This window comes from Panulirus ornatus, chromosome 53 (assembly GCF_036320965.1).
Source record: "Panulirus ornatus isolate Po-2019 chromosome 53, ASM3632096v1, whole genome shotgun sequence".
Lineage (NCBI taxonomy): Eukaryota > Metazoa > Arthropoda > Malacostraca > Decapoda > Palinuridae > Panulirus > Panulirus ornatus.
Genome location: NC_092276.1, coordinates 5,671,452 through 5,695,901, shown reverse-complemented (window position 1 = coordinate 5,695,901; position 24,450 = coordinate 5,671,452). Strand labels below are relative to the sequence as shown.

General features: G+C 39.4%; 1 protein-coding gene and 1 long non-coding RNA gene across 3 annotated transcripts in view; one reads left to right on the top strand and one right to left on the bottom strand.

Moving 5' to 3' along the window:
• Positions 1–5,543: 5,543 nt before the first annotated feature.
• LOC139765194 (probable maleylacetoacetate isomerase 2) lies at positions 5,544–24,346 on the bottom strand. Of its 2 annotated transcripts, none has more exons than XM_071692484.1 (8): positions 24,227–24,346; positions 19,873–19,924; positions 19,048–19,109; positions 17,503–17,583; positions 17,217–17,294; positions 10,054–10,177; positions 7,166–7,268; positions 5,544–6,113 (listed from the first exon to the last, which is right to left on the bottom strand). In XM_071692484.1, the coding sequence occupies exons 1-8, from the start codon at positions 24,236–24,238 to the stop codon at positions 5,990–5,992; spliced, it is 636 nt and encodes a 211-aa protein (XP_071548585.1). In that variant the 5' UTR covers positions 24,239–24,346; the 3' UTR covers positions 5,544–5,989. The 2 variants fall into 2 exon arrangements, with proteins under 2 accessions (XP_071548585.1, XP_071548584.1); XM_071692483.1 differs by lacking the exon at positions 24,227–24,346 and adding an exon at positions 21,858–21,902.
• The window catches only part of LOC139765196 (uncharacterized), a 196,683-nt gene continuing 184,550 nt past the window's right edge, over positions 12,318–24,450 (top strand). The window contains exon 1 of the long non-coding RNA XR_011716604.1: positions 12,318–14,186. This is a non-coding gene — a long non-coding RNA (uncharacterized lncRNA). The remainder of the gene's footprint in view (positions 14,187–24,450) is intronic.

The window sequence follows — 24,450 nt, the reverse complement described above, 5'->3', positions numbered from 1 at the left end:
CCTCAATGTGCCTACTCCTGGAAAAAGGATAAGTCGTGATAAATATAACGAGTGTCAAGTAAATCAGGGAGGGCTTAAGTGTAAGGTAAACAATGAATAAAAGTGGTGCTAAAAATTCAGAAATCTATATGATGTAAATATTAGAGGTAGGGTGGGATGTGGGGCCCAGCCCTGTGTGTATACAAACAAGTAATACATCAGGCCCACAGGAGAGATCAGCTCACCATAGGGGCTCCACGAGGCAACATACGGGAAGGTGAAACAACCCCCACAATTCCCCATGGTATCTGCCGCTATCACTCTGGCTTGTGGCAGTATCTGTCCAAAGTAATGGTGGTCGATCTAGAGGTTCACCAGTGTTCTCTGGAAGGTCATACATCGGGTCATCCCAAGATGTAGGGTCTTGACCAATACGGTTATCTTTTTAGGTCAATCCGCTACTTCAATCTATCTTCTTAATCCATCTGGTAAAGCCACAGGATTAACCAAGAAAAATTACCACCTGGTTAATTCACCAGGTCAGCCTACCAAAGACAATAATGAGGTCGAGCCAGCGGATCTGTCTTATCAGGGCAGTTGACTGGGTCATCCTCGAGGGAAACCTGGTGTGGCGACTGTTCTCATACATTGCTCAACTTGTACTTACCCATTCTCAACTGAACTCTATACCACCATCAGCAAAGCTTTGCAAGCGGCGCGCCGCTGCAGTGCCAAACAATTGCCCGACCTGAACTCGATGGGGGAAGCATGGACTTTAACATATCGCGGGTCCGATGGTGTGACAAATATGTCGATAGACAAAGATATATGTACATACACCACGGGTCGGATTCGAACCCTGAGTAGGGTGTCTGGCCACCTCGAGATGAAAAGACAGCCACTTATCGGTCTCCCAGCGTTCCTGGCTATGTTCCAATCTCAACTTGATAAAACTTTCCTCATCATCATGACAAAAACGTTTGCGTCATGATAATGACCTGTGAAAGGAATGACCTTACGTAACTGTTGTGCTCCGGGAGCTGGTCCAGCCTCACATACACAACAAAGCGGTCCAACGGCCGGTCTAACGGTCACGACGAACACAACACTTATTTTCACTCGTTCGATACGTTTAATATCCGTGTACTTATGAATCTCACACTTGTATTCTGTTCATCAATAATTTTCTAATTACTGCTTGTGTCACGGCTGTCATTATGTAACTGGAAAGACAAATGGACAATGTTTGTCATAGTCGCAACTACCAGGTTAGACTTATTTCCTCAAGTATTAATTTGTTCGACATTATCTTCAGCCCGTCATCACATCTGCAGCTGTAAGTTCTGGAGCGTTCGTGTCCCAGCAGTTCCTGTCATCACTGCTGCAGCTGTGTTCTACGATGATCGCGTTCCTGCAGTGTCTATGCCATAAACAGAGAACAAAGCACCTGACCACGTTCTCGTGCTCACTATACTTTGTCATCTCGTACTCCATATGTCGTCCACACTCACCTCTGTCGGGATGAAGACTTACTCATAGCATCATCCAGGGTTTACTCAGTCTATCTGGGTCTCAAACTCTTCAACGGCATACGCACGCGGCGCCCATCGGTCTCCATAAACAGCAGTAAGAGGAAGGCCCCTGGCCAAGCAAGCAGCCACCATGCTGGACCAGATAGGGAAGCACTCGACGAAGGCGAGGGTTGGCGTGGTACTGGTAAGGGACCGACTGTGTGACGCGGGTGGCGCTATAGCGGCGCTCGGGAGGCCTTGCTGATGGTAGCATAGATAGTGAGGGATGATGGTGGTCAAGGACCACCTGCTGGTAACAAATATCATATATATATATATATATATATATATATATATATATATATATATATATATATATATATATATAGTTGCAAGATCTCAACATGGCCTACAGTGACAGTAGGGGTGAGGGACGACAGCTGGGGCAACAGTTGTCTTACGTCAGCAGTTATGATCATGTAACATAGTCGTTACAGAGGCAGTAAGGGCGGGGTAGGTGCGGGCCTGGGGACTGGCTGGTGGAGCCATGTCGAGACCTCACCAGCGGCAGTGATCCTCTGGATGTCGTCCTACATATGTTCACTGGGAAGAGGCGGTTAGGCAGCAGCCCTTCACCACGTGGCCACATAACACAGTTGGTATACAAAGATTCATCTCCAGGTTCATCAAATTGGAAAGACTGATAAATATCATATAAATAGGGAAAGTGAGTTTTGACATGCGAGTGTCATGCGGGCGTCCTGACCGTAAAGCTCCAGGCCTCACGCAACACACACACATAAGTACCCCTTCGTCTATATCGTTCTCACGACCACCTACCACCGTTCCATGACACCTCACCTCACGGGTCATGGAGAGTGCCAATACGATCACTGATCCACCTTCAGGCTGGGAGGGGGCTGGTCCATCATCCAGCAGAGTAGGGTAGGGGCTGGTCCACCCTCCTGCAGAGAGGGGTTGGGGCTGGTACTCGTTAGGCAGGGAGGCGTGGGGTCTGGTCTACTGTCCTGCAGGAGGGGGGGGGGGGCAGGAGCTAGTCTACTGTCCAGCAGGGAGGGGTGGAGACTGATCTCCCGTCCAGCAGGGAGTAGGGGCTAATTTCCCGTCCAGCAGTGATGGGTGGGGGTTGATCTGTCCACCAGGGAGGGGTGGGGGCTAGTACAGCCTCCTTTAAGAAAAGATGGGGGCTAGTCTACATTCCAGCAGGGGGAGGTGGGGGCTGGTCTACCGTTCTGCAGGGAAGTGTGGTGGTTGGTTCACTCTCCTCCAGGGAGGGGTGGGGGCTGGTTCACCATCCAGGGAAGGGGAGCTGACCTAGCGTCCTGCAGGGAGCTGTGTTGGTTGGTCCACCCTCCTTCAGGGAGGGGTGGGGGCTGATTCACCGTCCAGGGAGGGTCGAGCTGGTCCAACGTCAATTAGGGAGGTGGGGAAGGGGGGGGCACAGGCACTCTAAGAGAAGCTTGCATGCTTATCTTCAGGATCACAAGCCATCAGAGAGGTGCGCGCTGACAAGATCGTAATCTGCACCACCACGTCATCCACACACTGAGGATGGTTACCACCACCCTGATCCTGTCTAGTGTCTTCCTACAAGGCTGACATTTGAGAAAATTATCAACTTTCAACAGAAAGAGAGAGCCTGCACCAAACACTGACCTGTAGAGATTGGGAAGAAAATGTTAGATCTGTTAGCAATGAGTACTACCCACAGCACCCATTAACTTTTTACATCTCTTGTATTGCTGAGTCCTTGGGTTTAGTAAATAGCTTGTATAATGCATTAAAAACGGCTAAACTTTATAACCAAATCATAAAACATACCATTAAACTACTTAATCTATTGAGCAGCTTCTGTAATTTAGTTACATATGTACCTGGTGACTATACTAATGTAGGGTTGTTTGGTTTGGGCTTTAGGCAATTAAAATTATTCTAAGACCACACACACCTCGCTGCATGAATGACGCTTGAACTAAAATATTGGTTGGTTATTTGGCCTTAGGCCCAGGGTCATTAACGCCGTCAACGTCAAGTTTTAACCACCAATCAATTAATCTTCAACATCTTCCTCAAGTGTTCAAAATAATTCCAAGCCCAGACACACTTACTTCTTATATGGCTATTGAATGAAGGGTTGGCTGCTTGATTATTTGGGCTTTAGGTGTAAATAATCACTTATCCTTATTAGCAGTGGTAGTCCCTAGCATGTTAATATTTGAACATGAATACTTAATACCGTAAGGATTAATAAATCTTACTTGTATCAGAAACAAACTCTATTGCCATGTTTCCAAGTCAGTGATCTGTAAATTATTTACATGGAATACACTTACAGTACTAATACTGAGAACAAGAATTACTAAGAAAGAAGAAATTTAAGCATCAAATGCACAATGAGTTTGCATGTTGAAATACTTTTTCCATTGCTGAAGTACGTCTGCGAAACCAAAATGTTATCCAAGATATGTAAAAATATGAGCAGAGATGAGTAACTTGTTTAATAAAACTGGAATTTAGGGATAGAATGATGGGTGAAGGTGTGAGAAAGTCATTCAAATGGCATATGAATTTGTCTTTCAGGATATGTTTAGAGAGAATGTATGGCAAATGATCCTTTGGTAAAGAAGATACATAACAATACAGTATTAGATACAATACAAGGGGGAGAGTAAGACAGCAGATGAGAAAGATAGATGTAGTGGGAGAAATGATTAGTGTTAAGCCTATTTGTCATGAAGACACTAGAGGAATGAGTGGATACTGGATGCATTGGAAGCATTTCATGTACAGAATTAGTATGAACTTTGATACTGCTCTCATTTTACAATTCAACTTAGTGAGTCAAGTGAAAACTTAAGCAGCATTTTTATGAGTGTCAAGGTCCATCTTTAACATTCTAGGCATGGGTTGAGGATGTGGGTGTGATGTTGATGAGAATGTATGTACCTGATCCATCCTATTAAACTGGAAATTAAATAATGACTGTAGACAGAACAGAAACTGGTGAGTGAGTGCATAAGGTACAATATGAGAAGATTTCTGTTGGGGGCTGACAAGGCCCACATTGTAGTTAAGGGGTGATGTCAATAAGCCAACAGAAGACAACATGATCTTGACAGTGATGCTGACAATATGCCCAAACTTTGTTCAATTCAAAGAGGAAACCTTAGTGTTCCTGAAAATCTGTTTATCTGTGGAAGGCCTCCACTGGCCAACAGAAGATAACATGATCTTAATAATGTTGCTGAAAAAATTACACAATCCCTTTACATTTCTTCTATCAGACCTGCACAATTCATAAGCATACCTTGTGATTGAAGAAATCCTTTTATCTGAAATAAGAGATTCTCATGTCTGGAACATGGAGTAGAATGACTAGGTATGCCATAACACCAATTCATGGAAAAATATATCAAAGATTGAATATGGAGGATGAGCAAACTGTAAGAAATGTGGACATGTGATAGGTTTGTTCTTGATTTATAAAATGATAGAGAGCCAAAATATATTTCCAGAAAACATTTGTAGTTTGAACAAGTTGCCATTACTTCCTTTGGTGAATTTATCTGCTTTCATAAGTAATGAGAACAGCCTTCAAAGATCTGTACTATAACTTCACCATTAGAATATAAAATGTTCAATCACCTTTCCAAGTTGGTAATCATTACTCTTGAGTAAATAAATGAATTCTTTGTGAACAGTAATAGACCCAGGGACTCCTTTCATGGAGCTGCAGTAGCTTTGATGCCACATTCAAAGAAACAGGGGAAGTGGGTTTCTTTGGGGCAGGAAGATTCCTGAAGATGCTTTACGCCCCATCCGCTGATTATGATGCAGCTACCTCTAGGCTGACTTCTTGCTCACAGTTAACACATACAAAAGGCATCCAAGAACACCTATCAAATGGATTACTGTAAATGGTTGTTTTCTTTACATTAACTGATAATTGTGTTTAGGTAAATTCAATACACTAATAAATAACAGTGAATGGGTAAATAATTTCTATCAATAACTGTGAAGGATTATAAAAAATTATCTTTACAAATTTATTTATCTAAGAAGTAAGGAAAATAATTCAAATCTTTTTTATTCTCTTCATAATTCAATCTCTGATCTATATAGGTACTGTATTAGCTGGTAAATATCACAGTCTAAAACAGTTTCTCAAAAAGCTATTTTGACAAAATCATACTGGTCACTATTTGAATTCAAAGAGGTCTGGATACCATGCGCAGTGTCAATGGTTCAGGCTACAAAAACACACAGTCTTGCCTAAAATAACTAAAGTAATACCAAAGTTCCATGAGGAACATTACACTATTCTTATGCCATACAAAGCTTTAAGGAAAACATTATAATTATCATTTTCAGGGACAAAATCAGTTTTTATCAATATAACCTATAATTCATCACTTACTTATATTAACAATTGTCCCAGAATCTCTGGACATTTTCAAAACATTTGGCTCATGTGTGAGTTACTTGAGATCTTCAGGACAATCTGGTTGGTTGGAGGGGTGGGCTGCCTTGAAAGCCTCCAAGTTCACAAGAGCTTCATGAACACGAGTGATAATGGGAAACTGTGTCATATCAACTTTGAATCTGAAAACCAGTGTATGTGATTACTTGATATACCTATGCCAGCACTATTTTCAGCAGATTTACTAAGTACCATATATAAAAATCAGTTTTAATGGAGAGTTTATGGAAATAATTATTTGATGAAGAAACAAGTTTTAAGAGTCTTTTATATGGAGAAAAAACACATCAGGGAAACATCAAGCTTATAAACAAGTACACATTTTGTTTCATCTTTTCTTTTGAAAACCAATTATTGAAAAAAAAAGGCCTCATTACGTTATTGTACATTACAATAACACCCCCACCATTGTCTGCTTTAGTTATCACTACCAAAGGTTCATTAGCAAGGACTTCTGATGAGACCAATGACATATGAGACTGGCAGTGCCCTGTGCAAGTTAGTCCAGAGGATGGTTAAACTGTCATCCAGCATGTTAGGAACTATCATCAGTGAACCATTTTAGTCCTGGTGAAGTAGTCTCCATGAGTGTTATCATTTCTTTTAATGGCAAAATGGGCTGTTTCCAATGCATTCCTTATCTTTTTGTCAAGTCCTTTTTATGGAAGGATGCAATGACATTTCCCATAAATGTTTTTCTTTAAGCAATATGGCTCCTGTGCTCTATTCAGTATAGCATAAAGAAGAGCTTTCTGTAAAGTCATGTGAAACACTGTTCAAAATTATTTGCATAAGATGAGCTTTATGACTACTACTAAGCATTAAGGCTTTCATTTAGGGGGATCTTGGAGTTTCAAGGCTGTGCTTGAGAAATGATGGACTAGTTTGGAATAAGTTCCTTGATGAGACTGTGGTCCATCCATATTCATCCACTTCTGATGATAGCCTCAGTGGTGACTTTTCACTTGCAGCAGAACCACATGCAAGCAGAGTACAGTAACATCCCTTAACATGATCAAGGAACAAAAAACATAATTTTTGACATGCCATTTATATTTACTGGTCATTATCTATCATTACTGCAGAACTATCAAAAGCAAGCCTAGCTAGCTACACAAAGAAAAATGACCATAATCATCAGTTTTGGCCATAATATCAGAAACATAAGCCTCACCTGTTAGCATTATAGACCTGGGGAACAAGGCAGCAGTCAGCCAGAGTCACTTCATCACCAACTGAATACTTTCCAGCACATCCTGCTAGCAACTGTTCTAAGGCTAAAAAATGAAAACTTGATGACACAGACATATATCTGAATAAGATAATAAAATACCTAACGGTAAACAAAGAAATAAAGTAAGATTGACATGCAATAATAAATGGAAGCAGCCATAAAAAGTAAATGGAAATATGAGAAAAGGCTAAAGAGATAATGAAGGGATCAGAAAAATCTGTTACTAATAACAAACTATTTGCACAGATGCTCCTAAAACTTCTTCAAAAGAATGGCTTTCATTTATTTGCATTGAGACCAAAGCCTCCCCAGCAAAATGCTAAGTACTGTAGACCTTTCTGTGGTTTCCCCGACTGCTTCATTTGCCCTAGTTCTGGCCAGAAACAGCATGTCACCACTTGAATACCAAATCACTCCAATTTGCCTTAACCCATGCATTCCTCACACTTTCCCGCATATTTAGTCCCAGGTCACTCACAGCATCATCATTCCATCTTCCCACCTCCTCTATTTCCCCTCTCTCCCTGTTCCCTCAACTTCCAACATGTATACCCCTTAAATCTGCCTCTCCTCACTCATCCTCTCGATACATACAAACCCTTTCAAGCACAACCTCTTTAACTCTCTCATAAGTTCTCTTCTAATTACTATCAGACCTTTTACATGTATACCCCTTAAATCTGCCTCTCCTCACTCATCCTCTCGATACATACAAACCCTTTCAAGCACAACCTCTTTAACTCTCTCATAAGTTCTCTTCTAATTACTATCAGACCTTTTACACTATCATATCATTTTTTTTTTTTTTTTTTTTTTTTTTTATACTTTGTCGCTGTCTCCCGCGTTTGCGAGGTAGCGCAAGGAAACAGACGAAAGAAATGGCCCAACCCCCCCCCCATACACATGTACATACACTCGTCCACACACGCAAATATACATACCTACACAGCTTTCCATGGTTTACCCCAGACGCTTCACATGCCTTGCTTCAATCCACTGACATCACGTCAACCCCTGTATACCACATGACTCCAATTCACTCTATTTCTTGCCCTCCTTTCACCCTCCTGCATGTTCAGGCCCCGATCACACAAAATCTTTTTCACTCCATCTTTCCACCTCCAATTTGGTCTCCCTCTTCTCCTCGTTCCCTCCACCTCCGACACATATATCCTCTTGGTCAATCTCTCCTCACTCATTCTCTCCATGTGCCCAAACCATTTCAAAACACCCTCTTCTGCTCTCTCAACCACGCTCTTTTTATTTCCACACATCTCTCTCACCCTTACGTTACTTACTCGATCAAACCACCTCACACCACACATTGTCCTCAAACATCTCATTTCCAGCACATCCATCCTCCTGCGCACATCTCTATCCATAGCCCACGCCTCGCAACCATACAACATTGTTGGAACCACTATTCCCTCAAACATACCCATTTTTGCTTTCCGAGATAATGTTCTCGACTTCCACACATTTTTCAAGGCTCCCAAAATTTTCGCCCCCTCCCCCACCCTATGATCCACTTCCGCTTCCATGGTTCCATCCGCTGACAGATCCACTCCCAGATATCTAAAACACTTCACTTCCTCCAGTTTTTCTCCATTCAAACTCACCTCCCAATTGACTTGACCCTCACCCCTACTGTACCTAATAACCTTGCTCTTATTCACATTTACTCTCAACTTTCTTCTTCCACACACTTTACCAAACTCAGTCACCAGCTTCTGCAGTTTCTCACATGAATCAGCCACCAGCGCTGTATCATCAGCGAACAACAACTGACTCACTTCCCAAGCTCTCTCATCCCCAACAGACTTCATACTTGCCCCTCTTTCCAGGACTCTTGCATTTACCTCCCTTACAACCCCATCCATAAACAAATTAAACAACCATGGAGACATCACACATCCCTGCCGCAAACCTACATTCACTGAGAACCAATCACTTTCCTCTCTTCCTACACGTACACATGCCTTACATCCTCGATAAAAACTTTTCACTGCTTCTAACAACTTTCCTCCCACACCATATATTCTTAATACCTTCCACAGAGCATCTCTATCAACTCTATCATATGCCTTCTCCAGATCCATAAATGCTACATACAAATCCATTTGCTTTTCTAAGTATTTCTCACATACATTCTTCAAAGCAAACACCTGATCCACACATCCTCTACCACTTCTGAAACCAACTTTTATCGTTAAGCATTTAATTTCCAAAACATTCATCCTCTAACTGTTCTTTTTAATCATGGACACCTAGAAAGGAATGGGTGGGAGTGAAGGGAAGGAGACTGAAAAAGACATGGAAAGATGGAGTGGAGATGGCATAAGGGTATCAGGAATGATGGCATAAGGGTATCAGGACCTTAACGTTCAGGAGGATGAGAGCTGTGCAAGGGCCATAATGGCAGAATGAATTGGGCGGGACTGAGATGGTACATGAGGGGCCATGTACTGATCATGGACTGAACTAGCATATAGTCAACGTAAACCAAGGACTAATCTGTGGGACTTGGCAATACGAGCTAGGCTCTGGTTTTGATACATACGGGAGAGGCCGTTTAATATATATAAAAAAGAAGTACAGATAATGGGAACATTTAATGGTGAAATATGAAACTTACAGCATAATCATCTACCAGTTTCTGACGCAAACCTTTAACATCGGTAAAACTGAAATTGATTTCCAAGCTGTAATGCCCCGCAAGATTTACTTTCCATTTTTTAAACTATCGCTGATAACCATACGATTTCTTCCACTTACCAAAGCCGTACACTTCTGTTGTCAAGATATTACTTGCACTAAGAGATGCTTACCAATGAAACCATTGTTAATGTAGAAGTGTCCCCTTTCCATCTTCTTGTCGCCATAACTCTGAAGCACGGAAAGGTTCTGCAGGGGCTGGATGCCTGAGCCTATCACTTCACAAACCTCGCGCACCTTCACCACAGAAAAATATTTCAAAAACTTGTAACTTCAAAGAACACAAAATTTTAATAGTAATTAACATAATGCCAGATAATCTATTACTTCTTTGACAGCGTGCATGGCAAAATGTTATTTCTACAATAATTGCATGAGGGACACAGAGAAAAGGGTTTTAGAATTTAATAATAATAATAATAATAATAATAATAATAATAATAATAGTAAGAAGTTTATCAATGACAACCAGAAAACCCAGAAATATGGCATCATTAAATATTTTCCTCGTCAGGATGAAAAACCGAAACACCATTTAATTGCTAATAGTTATTTACGACACTCATAAATAAGCAAAACCTTTATTGTTACAATATGAAATGAAAGAAATACTCCTAAAAGCAAAATATTGCACCCTATATGCAATATTTGATCGAGTAAGTAACGTAAGGGTAAGAGAGATGTGTGGAAATAAAAAGAGCGTGGTTGAGAGAGCAGAAGAGGGTGTTTTGAAATGGTTTGGGCACATGGAGAGAATGAGTGAGGAGAGATTGACCAAGAGGATATATGTGTCGGAGGTGGAGGGAACGAGGAGAAGAGGGAGACCAAATTGGAGGTGGAAAGATGGAGTGAAAAAGATTTTGTGTGATCGGGGCCTGAACATGCAGGAGGGTGAAAGGAGGGCAAGAAATAGAGTGAATTGGAGTCATGTGGTATACAGGGGTTGACGTGCTGTCAGTGGATTTGAAGCAAGGCATGTGAAGCGTCTGGGGTAAACCATGGAAAGCTGTGTAGGTATGTATATTTGCGTGTGTGGACGTGTGTATGTACATGTGTATGGGGGGGGGGGCCATTTCTTTCGTCTGTTTCCTTGCGCTACCTCGCAAACGCGGGAGACAGCGACAAAGTATAAAAAAAAAAATGCAAAATAAAAGTGAGCTAACGTTCGTGGTACTTAGGGCATACTGTGTGTGTGTGTGTGAGAGTGTGAGTTGGGGGGGGGGGAGACATGGGAGGACCTGGTATTAGGTGTAAGAAGGCAGTAATAATCTTTTCATCCAAAATTAATCGCTGGTCTCAAGAGAAACCTCTGAACAACAGCTGTATTTTGAGACATTCGAATAACTGAAAAAACTGCGCTTTGACGAAATGTTATATTACGAAACATTTCAGCTTTTCATTACTGTCCAAGCAAACTTATAAGTCGCCCTCAGTCTTGAAGTATGTAATGCTTATATAGGACACCAAGGTTGTGGTTTCGATGGAGGGTAAGCGTCATTTAAATCATGATTTTCATTGCAAAACAAATATTTTGAACAGCAAATGATGTGCACAAAAATGACCCAACATATATTGTGCCACTAGTACAGTATAGCGTTGAAATTAGTTTGTTCTAGTAAGCATCAGATAATTTACCAACGGAATAGCAACGTTGCTTATATATGTTGTTAAAGAGGATGACGTTGGCACACTGGAAGAAAATTTTGATTTCTTTCAATAAATTACTATTTGTTGCTGGTTTTCATCCATCGCCATGACTCCCATGATAGTAGTCCCCACTTACCATTTGAGGCGGGAGGGGAGAAAGCTATCTGTCCTGTCTTTACATCAGACTGACAAAGGTATCTGAACAGGAGTAAACCTCGTAACAGATTAACGACGGGCTTCGGGATCGGGTTATTCACAATTTATGGCTGCAGGCAACAGAAAACTAAACTTTTGAAAGTCACTCATGTTGATGCCAGCAAGGAACCAGTAAAAGAACGATGATCCCTATGCAACCTGATGAACGTGTATCACCGACCATCTACTTAACTGTAAATGTAAGCAGTAATACGAGAAGATGGGATGTGAAGAGAAGTGTAACTTTTTCTTGGGCTAGCCTAACAAAACGCAAGAAAAATCATGGCACTTGTTTTCACTGTAGCCAGTGAGTAATGGTTAGCAGGACAGGTACTCTTACAAACGTGTTCCTTCTCACATGCAGGACTTGTCGACAGACAAGGATTAATACCTGATTCAGTTGGGCTGTTATTACGTGGAATGCGGATGTCAACGGTGGCAGGTTGTGATGAAAAGAATAAGTCAGAATTTAAGAAAAACAGGAACGAATAAGCTACGGCAAGACTCCACAAGCTGAAGCCCTTAGTATTGCATGGTGGACTTTATCCTTTAAAGGTGTTACCCATTTCTCTGGACACTACAAAGCGCAAGGTAATGGTTAGATGAATAAAGTTATTTTCCGTGAATGCTTGTATCACTATTTCGTGCGTGAGGTCAAGTCAGAATTCAGAAAGACTAGTATGCTTGAAGACTTCACAGTAATTCCTCTGGATAATTGTAGCGCATATCCCCTGAAGCTGAATTAATCTCGGGAACTTCTTTATAATATATCTAGCCCCTTCTCCAGTGTTATTTATCATACCCACTAATGTGAGGCGTATCCATAAACGAGACATTCTTTGGTATCTACTGAACTCTGACTGTGGCAAGATTAATGTTCAGAAAAAAAAATGAAGTATTAAGGTGGATTATGTATGACGTCACACTACGTCATGCGTCGAGTAATCAGGTTGACTGATGTGTTACCGGATTCCTAGTGTGACCAGGAAGAAACCGAAGGTTTTGTTAACAAGTAGGCCTAACCGACATTTTGATTCATTAGTGTTTTACAACCTGCTCATCCAAATAATCCTATTGCTGACTTAGAGGATAGTTAAATAGAAAAGTGGATGAGGATGGATGACAAGTTTGACGTTTTCCCGCGGTTACCTGGATATGGTGCTGGTGTCAATGAACTATCTAATGACAACACTCTACAAGTTACATGGCGTTAATCTGATGTGAAATTAAATTTTCTAAATGGTATTCAGGTTACACATCCCACATGCTGAGTAAGAGCACCTTATATACTCACGTTTCCTAAAAAAAAAAGATATTCAAAACCTTTTCAAGAATACACACATAATGTCCAATGATAATGTAAATCATTACGCAATCTGATGTGTCCGCCCTAAACCTGGGAGGTTGAGCCCCACATTAGGGCTCAGCCCTATATCAGTGATTCCCAGCTCTTTCACATACAATGGAGCCCAACACTACACCATTTGCTGAGAGCAATGACCTGGATGACATAGATGGAAATCAGTTGCAGCATACCACTGCATTAAGGCATTAGCCCATAAAATTAAAGTGTTTTTTCTTCAGTGGATTTGCATTACATTGCATTTTGTGATTTAAGTTCCTCTTTTGACTGACATAATTTTTTTTATCATGACCAAGTGTATATTCAGTGATGTTGATTAATAGCAAATACAGAAAATAAACATTCCTTGATCATTCATTTTAGAAAATTTGTATATATGGAGGAAGTATCTCTCACAGGTACTGACTTGATGAAAAATTTAGAAAAATGTAAAAAATACTTCATCTGAAAAGCTATTTGATTTATAAGCTTCCCAAGACCTTAATAGAGCCTCCACAAACCTCTAAAGGTCTTAAATGTCCCATATCCCCAGGCTGCCTATGGCATCTTGTAATGCTATTTTAAAGGGAGTGAATTATTTGAATTTTGCAACCTTTATATATGCCTATGCAGTTAAGAATTTACTGCTTGAAAGATGGCAGTTAATTTTATGAATCTGACCAAAAGAGAAAATTTGTGTACAGTAATGGACATATGTATATAATAATATGAAAAGTATTTTTGTCAATCTGTCAATTTAAGTGGATCATACAGAACAGTAATGTGAAGTGTGGTTACTAGTAGTACAATGTTTTACGTGCCTTATGCTTTTAAAGTGAATGAAAATAAAAATACGTGTGCAGTATAACACAATAGAAAAGAATGTGGTGTACTGCTGTAGTGCAGTAGTTACTGTAATACTTATAGAAAAGAATGTGGTGTACTGCTGTGGTGCAGTAGTTACTGTAATACTTATAGAAAAGAATGTGGTGTACTGCTGTGGTGCAGTAGCTAGTGTAATACTACAAGTAGTCTACAAACGGAGACCTGAAGACCAGGTGGGTGAGTACAGTATACATTTCAGTGTAAGCCAATGCATTATTTTCTTATTTTGTTTTTATGATTTTTCTGTATTATCCTAAATTCACTTTTTATTCTTTCTTTGACAAGGAAAATTCACTTAACTAGTACTATTAGAGCCCTGAGGGTCTCGGACAATGGAGAGTGTAAAATAATAATAGTATTGACAATAACAATAATAATAATAATAACAATGTCAACAGATGTATGTACTACACCCATAGGAATGAAGTGAAAGTGAATAGCTTGATAAAAATACTGAAGGACGATTACTAGTGAAAGAGAAGGGAGAAGCATTTGGAAGATTTCTGCAGGGAAATATTGCAAATGACTGGTAGATGTATAAAAGAAAGTGGCAGCAGGTCAAGAGAAAGGTGCAAGAGGTGAAAAAGAGGGTGAATGAGAGTAGGGGTGAGAGAGTATCGTTAAATTTTAAGGAGGATAAAAAGATGTTTTGGAAGGAGGTAAATAAAGAGCGTAAGACAAGAGAACAAATGGGAACATAGGTTAAGGAGGCAAATGAGGAGGTAATAACAAGTAGTGGTGATGTGAGAAGGAGATGGAGTGAGTATTTTGAAGGTTTGCTGAATGTGTAAGATGATAGAGTGGCAGATATAGAGTGTTTTGGTTGAGGTGGTGTGCAAAGTGAGAGGGTCAGGGAGAATGGTTTGGTAAACAGAGGTAGTGGAAGCTTTGCAGAAGATGAAAGCTGGCAAGGTGGCGGCTTTGGATGGTATTGCTGTGGAATTTATTAAAAAAGGGGGTGACTGTTTTGTTGACTGGCTGGTGAGGATATTCAATGTATGTATGGTTCATGGTGAAGTGCCTGAGGATTGGTGGAATGCATGCATGGTACCATTGTACAAAGGCAGAGGGGATAAAGGTGAGTGTTCAGATTACAGAGGTATAAGTTTGTTGAGTATTCCTGGGAAATTATATGGGAGGGTATTGATTGAGAGGGTGAAGGCATTTACAGAGCATCAGATTGGGGAAGAGCAGTGTGATTTCAGAAGTGGTAGAGGATGCGTGGATCAGGTGTTTGCTTTGAAGAATGTATGTGAGAAATACTTAGAAAAACAGATGGATTTGTATGTAGCATTTATGGATCTGGAGAAGGCATATGATAGAGTTGATAGAGATGCTCTGTGGAAGTTAAGATTATATGGCGAAGGAGGCAAGTTGCTAGAAGCATCGAGGATGTAAGGCTTGTATACGAATAGGAAGAAAGGAAAGTGATTGGTTCCCAGTGAATGTCAGTTTGTGTCAGGGGTGCATGATGTCTCCATGGTTGTTTAATTTGTTTATGGATGGGGTTGTTAGGGAGGTGAATGCAAGAGTTTTTGAGAGAGGGGCAAGTATGCAGTCTGTTGTGAATGAGAGGGCTTGGGAAGTGAGTCAGTTGTTGTTCGCTAATGATACAGTGCTGGTGGATGATTTGGGTTAGAAACTGAAGAAGCTGGTGACTGAGTTTGGTAAAAGGTGTGAAAGAAGAAAGCTGATAGTAAATGTGAATAAAAAGCAAGCTTATCAGGTACAGTAGAGTTGAGGGACAAGTCAATTGGGAGGTAAGTTTGAATGGAGAAAAACTGGAGAAAGTGAAGTGTTTTAGATATCTGAGAGTGGATATAACAGCGGATGGAACCATGGAAGTGGAAAAGAGTCACAGGATGAGGGAGTGGGCAAAGGTTCTGGGAGCACTGAAGAATGTGTGGAAGGCGAGAACATTATCTTGGAAAGCAAAAATGGATATTTCTGAAGGAATAGTGGTTCCGACAATGTTATATTGTTGTAAGGCGTGGGCTATTAGCTAGGGTTGTGCGAAGGAGGGTGGATGTGTTGGAATTGAGATGTTTGAGGACAATATGCGGTGTGAAGTAGTTTGGTCGAGTAAGTAATGAAAGGGTAAGAGAGATGTGTGGTAATAAAAAGAGTGGTTCAGAGAGCAGAAGAGGGTGTTTTGAAATAGTTTGGTCACATAGAGAGAATGAGTGAGGAAAGATTGACAAAGAGGACATGTGTGCAGAGGTGGAGGGAACGAGAAGTGGGAGACCAAATTGGAGGTGGAGAGATGGAGTGAAAAAGATTTTGAGTGATTGGGGCCTGAACATGCAGGAGGATGAAAGGCATGCAAGGAATAGAGTGAATTGGAATGATGTGGTATACCAGGGTTGACGTGCTGTCAATGGATTGAACCAGGGCATGTGAAGCGTCTGGGGTAAACCATGGAAAGTTTTGTGGGGCCTGGATGTGGAAAGGGAGCTGTGGTTTCGGTGCATTATACATGACAGCTAGAGAATGAGTGTGAACGAATGTGGCCTCTGTCGTCTTTTCCTAGCGCTACCTCGCATACATGCAGGGGAAGGGGGATTGTCGTTTCATCTGTGGCGGGGTGGCGACAGGAATGAATAAGGGCAGACAGTATGAATTATGTACATGTGTATATATGTATGTCTGTGTGTGTATATATATGTATACATTGAGATGTATAATCATGTATATGTGCGTGTGTGGATGTGTATGTATATACATGTGTATGTAGGTGGGTAGGGCCATTCTTTCATCTGTTTCCTTGCAATACCTCGCTAACATGGGAGACAGCGACAAAGTATAATAATAATAATAATAAAAATATATATATACCATAAAGAATACACTAATTACTTCCTACTCAAAGCCCTGCTCTGTCCCAGCCAATGGATGTTGCCAGCTTACTGAATGCTGCAGGAGCCTCAAGAATAGAAGGGACTCCTGGGGTAGGAAGTGTGTGTGCATGTGTGTGTATGTATTAACTGAGATACATCACTGAAGTGAATAGGGCAACAGATGCTAAGGAAAGTTAACACAAATTCAAAGCATGTAGAATATTTGCACTACCTAAGAGTGGATGGCAGAAGGTGATTTGTGGTAAAGAATGACATAACTGCAAACTTTCTCATTTTTTTTCCTGTTTATAATAATGAGTATACTGAGAGACAGTGAATGTTATAGAAATAAAAGTAGGACAAGCTTTACCTTTGCCCTAAGGAAGAAGTCCTTTGGTAGCATTGGTTTCTGAGGGTAGGCTTCCTCTAGATATTCCATGATGCTTATCTGGAAAGACAGAGTCAATATATATAGTAGAAACATAGCAAAGTTGAATACTGGCAATACAGCCCTCTTGTCCAATATTTCCTTATACATGAAAAAAAAAAAACTGCTTGTATTCAACCCAATAGTACATCACTGCCCTGGGTTTCCGACCCTTCTCCTTCACAGGGGCAAGTTATATTCCCCTTTAAAACAAAAAGTAACAACTCACCGACTGTGTCATTGTGTTATTGTTGATGATTAACGCTGGCACCTGGCCCATTGGATTCAGCTTCTTGTACTCATCACTCACCTGAGGAGAAATAACGTTTATCATCTGACTTTACAAACAGCCTAGGAATTAATAATTAAACTAGGGATAGAATATGTAGCTAATAACATACTGAAATCGTTTAAATGATCGCCATGTGTTGCTTAATGTCCTGCCAAAAGTTGAATATAAGGGAAAAATTAGTGGAGCCCAGTAACTTATAAAATTACATGCCATGACATCTGTCTTTGTTTACTGCACACATATGTTCACCTTTGAACTTTCTATCATTCATCATTCTTGAGTTATAGCACTTGCTAAATTTTTCCCTCTTATTAATATGCAAATGTATGCAATTACATACCAAAAAATCTGACTTTCGTTACCTCTTCATGGGTAATGTATAAATTGGAAGTACATTTTTGAGTTATTGTACTAAATTGAATGGAAGAATGTGTCAATTGACAAACAGACAGGCATAGGGGGTGATGAAATAATAACCAGGATACACTTGTAGTGGTGGGAAAGAAGAAGCTATTGCTATCATTCTTTATTCTTTCCCACATTTTATGGCAAACAACATTCGGGTGAAAAGCCATTTGTAATTATTCCTCAAAGAAGTATTATTATATTATCTCATCCTGACAGTATCTGAAAATCATGAATTCATATACTGAAAAGGACAGTCAAATCTTAAATTATTTTAAGGGAAGCATGTCATTTAGTTTATGAAGGGGAAGGATTGACCATCAATGTATCTCAGGAAAGAAATAGTAATTGTTACTTCATGTTGGGAAAGAGAGGCAATTACTATCTCATTTGAGGTTAAGACTGACAGTTATGAAATCCTTTAAGATTAAAGACTGACAGTTGTGAAATTCCATAAGGAAATCTAGCAATCTCTACTGAATATATAAAGAAAAATAGTGTTGAAGAACATCCTCCCAAATATGAAATATTTGGTGTTCAATATTCAAATCTGGGATATATTCTGGGTTTGGGAAGAGAATCATGCACCATATCAAATGAATACTTTTTTGAGTGTTTATGTTAGTCATATGAACAGATGATCAGTGAAGGAGTATTTCACCCAAATGGAATTGTGTTTTGTTCTACAGCCAGTCACCTTACCCATGTAGTAATCTATCTTGATGCAACAACTCAGACAAAAAGTATATAACCCAGAGTGTCTTCTTTATCTTTTACAACCCAAACAGAGCCCAGACATTAATAGATTCTCAAAATGTCCAATTTCAGAAGGCTCTAACATTCAGATTACCCAGGCTTGGGGTTATGTACCCTATTAACTAAACAAAGGAATGGCATCACAGAAAGGCAGTCAATTAGCACTTTCACTTGATCATTGTTAGATGAAAACACCAATTATTCTGTTGTATAAAGACAAAGGTAGTATCACAGAAACTTTTGAAAACTTAAACTAAGCCCTGAAGTAGCATTCTTTTGCCCACTAAAGGTTTGCTACAGACAATGCAGAGTTTAACACACCTGTTCTTGTTTAAGGAGATGAATTGGCTTGTAATCATAGTCAACTTCCTTGTATGCCAGAACTGGAAAAAAAAGGACTCTGTTGAATATCACTGATTTCTCATGTTTATACTCTTTGTTGATGATAAAGAAACCCTGAATCTGATAAACATTTGCATTTTACAGGGATTTGAAATAAGGAAGGATAATATGCAAAAAGGTAAAGAAACAGTTTGGCAGAGAATGACTAAGAGACAGACACCCAAAGTGATAGCTTGGCAAATCTGAATGGCTAAATGAAAGTTCTGTTAAAGGTACTTCACATTAAGAAAGCTTATTAAAAGTTAAGGTACTTATGGCCAGAGACTAATCAAGAAGTGTACATGTAAACATGTCTTGGATAACCAAGAGAAGAGAATCATAAATCTTACTAAAAAAATATGAAAAACATGTTTGAGTTGAGCTTGACAGGCCAAAGGAGGAATAAGTAAGGAACTAGAAAGTACAGAAGTGATAACAGTCAGCCGACAAAGGTTATTTTTGGAATGGGAAAGCTAAATCAGGTAAACACACCAGCACATCTCTCTATCTGTATATCCCATGCCCTTTCCCTCTGGAAACTCTCATCAAAGGGATGGCTATCTGCACATGTCTCTCTCAGCACATAATGAGGGATTTAGTTCACATGAAAAGAAAGGTCAAGGGAAAAAATTAAGGTCATTGGAAAGCAAAAAAATTGGGTCTGAGGATCTGAAGAGTATTACATACAATGAAAAAATTATCTGGTAATTCATGGGGTGCAGTTAGAGAATAATTATGCAGAATCAAAATGGACAAGGGACTTACCAATTCTGACTCTCCAGGAGCAGGAGCTGCGGAAGTAGGAGTACAAAACTGGCTGTGGGTAAAAAGGGAAAACATTAAAGGATGTCATAACTTACATATAAAACTATTACAGATCGTAGCAAAGGGGATGGTACCAAGTGCTGCTTGAAGGTTTTGGTTAGCTAAGAGTGTGAGGTTTTGTTTGAGTACAAAAGTGCTCTGGAGGGGGATGGGAGTCACCTTGTCAGGGGCTTCAAATGATGCAAGATTAATAATAGGAATATCAGGCTCTCCTGATAAGGATGTCATATTGTTGAGTAAGCAAATTAGCCCTACTCTTTTTCTTTTACCCTACTTTTACTATCTACTATTCTCCAGCATCTGAAGGCTCATGAATACTATTTCTATTTGTAATTGGCCTCCATCTTAAAGCAATTTCAGATCACCTCACATCTGGTAAGCTACCATACCATTCTAACAATTAGCTTGAAATAAAGTGTATTCTTACTCACATTCTGTCATTTTAATCATCACTCTTGAAAAGGCAAATCTTTTCCTGCTGCTCTTGATAGTTAAGACACTATTACAGCTAAGCACCATGCTTATCACCAAATCCATCACCTGTGGTTTTTCTCCTCAAATTTTTCAGATCTCAATGCATTTTCAGTCTCATTAACTGAACCTGGATCAGCAAGATTAAAAATGGGGAAGCCAAGAGTTACCAAAGCATACTGAGTTAGAAGATATCCAAGAAAATAGCTCTTAGTTTGATCAAATATATATGTAAAGAGAGAACACATAGCATGAAGTCTGATGACTATCAATCTATTGGTATATGAATGATGAAATTTGTTTAAATTATGAAACAAAATTATTTGATGTCTCAATATGAAACCAAACTATTTTCAATTTTGAAATACAGAACAAACACTAATCTTCCTGTAGGATGAATATTGTATTCTAAATATATTCATAGTTTTTCTAAAACGATGGCATAATCTCATTCGCCTTGGGAAAATAGATATAAGAAACTGAAAATTACAAGATCTTTCCCTTTAGTTGTAAGTCACAGGGGGTTTCGTTGTATAGCAAAGATATGTAGGCAGTTTTGTTGTCTGAAAATTACAAGATCTCTCATTGTCTAAAGAAAGTACGAGTGGGTTAAGTAAATGTGATTCAGTGAAGTGAATTTTTTTTTTTTTAGCTTTTAGAGTACTCATGCTCCTCTAACATATAAAATACATTTATGAAAAAAAATCACATGAAGTCAGATAAGTCCATAATTGTATTCTCAGCACATAATTTAAAAGAATGAAGAAAATACTGCTGGGTGAAGCTTCTATAAAATCTTACCTTCATAGTGTAATTTGCACAGTGGCAGAATAGAGTCCTCTGATGCGACCAGTGATTTTGTCAAGTGTAATATGAATACAAACCAAAGAACCTTATCTAACCAAAGCTATGCAATCAGTTTCAGTACATGGCATAGCTTTAGGAAAGAAAAAAAGGTTTAGGTAATCATATTCTCATACAAAATACTTTTGTTTTAGTTATACAATTTATGGTGAAAATCAGTGCTTAAAAATAGACTGATGTTTATGTCTCCAAGGAATTGCCCTAAAATTCAGTCAGATTCATTAAAGGGATTATTGCATAGTTTAGAAGACACTATCGCTGTGATCTCTAAATATTGCTGTTAGGTTAGATTAGATGGTTTGTGACGTAGGGGCCAAGTTTCTGGCATTGATGTATCATCTTAGTGAACTCCAGATTTTGCTTGTCTCAAAGCTCTTCCCCACTTTGAGGATTAACAGTTGTAAGCTTCTCGAGCCGGTATATATTAAAAAAAAACGCGGGAAATCGATTATTGTATATATATATATATATATATATATATATATATATATATATATATATATATATATATATATATATATAAACACCGATAGTGTCCTTTACCTTACATGAACACAATAAGAAACTATGTAAATATTTTTCATACAAACTAATCGTGTAATGTACGAGGTGAAGACCATGGTTTCCCTGACGTAGGCAGCCTCCTCTGTTGCAACCTCAGAATGTACACAATGCGGCGGCGGTCGACGGTACTGCCATCTGGCCTCCCCAGGCTAAGCGAAGGTAGCCCAATTCCTTTTGTCTCGTAAACCAATACTTTATATGGACAGCGAATTAAATATTACTAACTGATAATCATATAATGGATTCGTTATAATTAGCAAAGCTCTGTTCCAGCTGCGTCCATCTTTTATGTAAGTGAAGTTACATTAGTTTCCTGGGGTAGGTATTTGTATGGCCATAAATCAATATGAAAAGCAAGGTAATACCAACCCAATGAAAATAACGTAATCTACCATTCCATACAGACATAGCTATGGGTGCAACGGTGTTATTGACGATTAATTGATATGATTTCATTATCTAAAATCGTTTCTGCCTTGAATAATTATCCCTTCGTCAAATAATACTATATTTAGTTAATGACAGTATGTCAAGTGTGTGTGTATGTGTGTGTGTGTATGTGTGTATGTGTGTGTGTGTGTGTGTGTGTGTGTGCCAAATGTGATCCGATATCAGAGCTATTTTGCTTGTAGATATCGCGGGTTGAAACTTTCAGATGAAACTATCACATGTTGTCTCTCAGCAAATCTAATTAGGATCATGTGACATTCAAGGCGACTAAGGGAGTGTTCATATCGATGTAACAACCAAATATGATGGTATAATGGTAATTCTGAGAGACAGTGTTGTTGAAACGTGCACTCTAGTAACTCCACATTTTCTGTTCTATTTGAATTTTGAAGAACGTATGGAGAGAGAGAGAGAGAGAGAGAGAGAGAGAGAGAGAGAGAGAGAGAGAGAGAGAGAGAGAGAGAGAGAGAGAGAGAGAGAATCGTCGATTAACATAGCACAGCGAGTCTAAAGGTCATGCTAAGAAACGTAAAAGCTTATTAACCAGAGCCCAAGGCGATTACGTGAATGCTATCTATTGTGGATCAACGTTCTGAGTACTTTTGCTTCGTCGTGTAGTAAATTGTTACACTGGAGAATGCCGGCGACTGTCATATAAATTCATATTATCGAGCGAAACTAAAATCGACATTTCAGAAGTGAGATTGCATGTCTAAATATTCCTTTTAATGCACTAAAAACAGTGAAGCTTTATTGGCATTTTCAAGTAGTTTTCACTATCAAGCGGCTCACTTATCAGTTCTCATGAAGTAATCTACCAGATATGCAGATTTTTACAGTTCATTATGTGGGAGAAAGGGCATAATCAAGTGAATCCGGCTGCTAACAGAATTAGGAGGTTTCTCTAAGGACACAGCAGGGTTAGGCTTCTTAGCACAAAATTCCCTTCTAAGAAGAAGCTCCATGAAAAGTATACTTGAATGCTTCAGTGGCGCATTCGGCATGCAAACTATTTTCTTTTTTAAATTGGAGGCCTCAGTCATGGACAAAAGTCCACATCAAGACCGAACCTTTATATAGAGGTCTGTGAAAAGGAAAAATAAGTCAAGGGAAAGTCTCTATGAATTTTAGAGGAAGTGAAAAACTTAGTCTTTAAAATGTGCCAGCTTGTCGCCTTCGTTCTCAGATAGCCGTGGATCATGGCTCATGGAATATATTTGATGTTTGCTACTATCAAATCGAGTGCAGGGACTAGCATAAAAGGATGCTGCACATTTCTAATAGGATGAGGTACTGGCACTTGGCAGAGCAAATTCAGTTATGTGCAAATTTGCACACTGGAAGGGGTGATGGTGAGGTTGGGAGTACTGGTGATGGGTGGGAGAAGGATCATTGGTGGTTGCCGTAAGGAGAGGATGAATTTTCACGTTTTCTTAACTTAGGTCATATCTTATATGTCCTGTTAGGCTTCAAGATATTTGTCTTAATATTGGTAAACATTTTACAACCGGTGTTAATATACAACTGCATGTAAACCAATATTAGTCATTATCACCGCAGTAAAAAATACATATAAATAAAAGGTTCCATTTGCATTTGTCGAGACATCCCATGGTAACAGACATGGAAATTTCCTGCCATCATCAGTCTTGAGGGAAGAGGTTCCAAGGTCATACCCGCGAACCTACCTCCTAGCGATGGACGACCTTGATTAATATTCCCATGTCACACGGTGCCAAGTATTTAACGCATTTACTGGCTAAACATGTTTATTCGTATGATAGCTCTATAAGAATGAGAATATAAGATTACAACAATAAAGTAAGCATCACACTCAGCCTATCAAATACTAGTTGTGCACTATATACCATTCCGTAATTCTGTATCATATGAACAGACTGTATCACAGACTGATAACATTTAGAATTTGGACTGTAACACTAACCTTAGAACTCATGTTGATTTTTGTTGGTCAGCAGTCAAAGACAACTCCCTTTAGATGGACCCGGCAAGTGGCAACAACTAACTCGACCGGCTGGCTGAGCGAGTGACTCAGTATTCCGTAGAAATGTGGGGATATCTCTACATGTCGTGTATCATTATCCACCAAATGCAAAATTGTGAAATGACATAGCCGCAAAATTCTTTTGTAAAAAGTTACCGTACTTT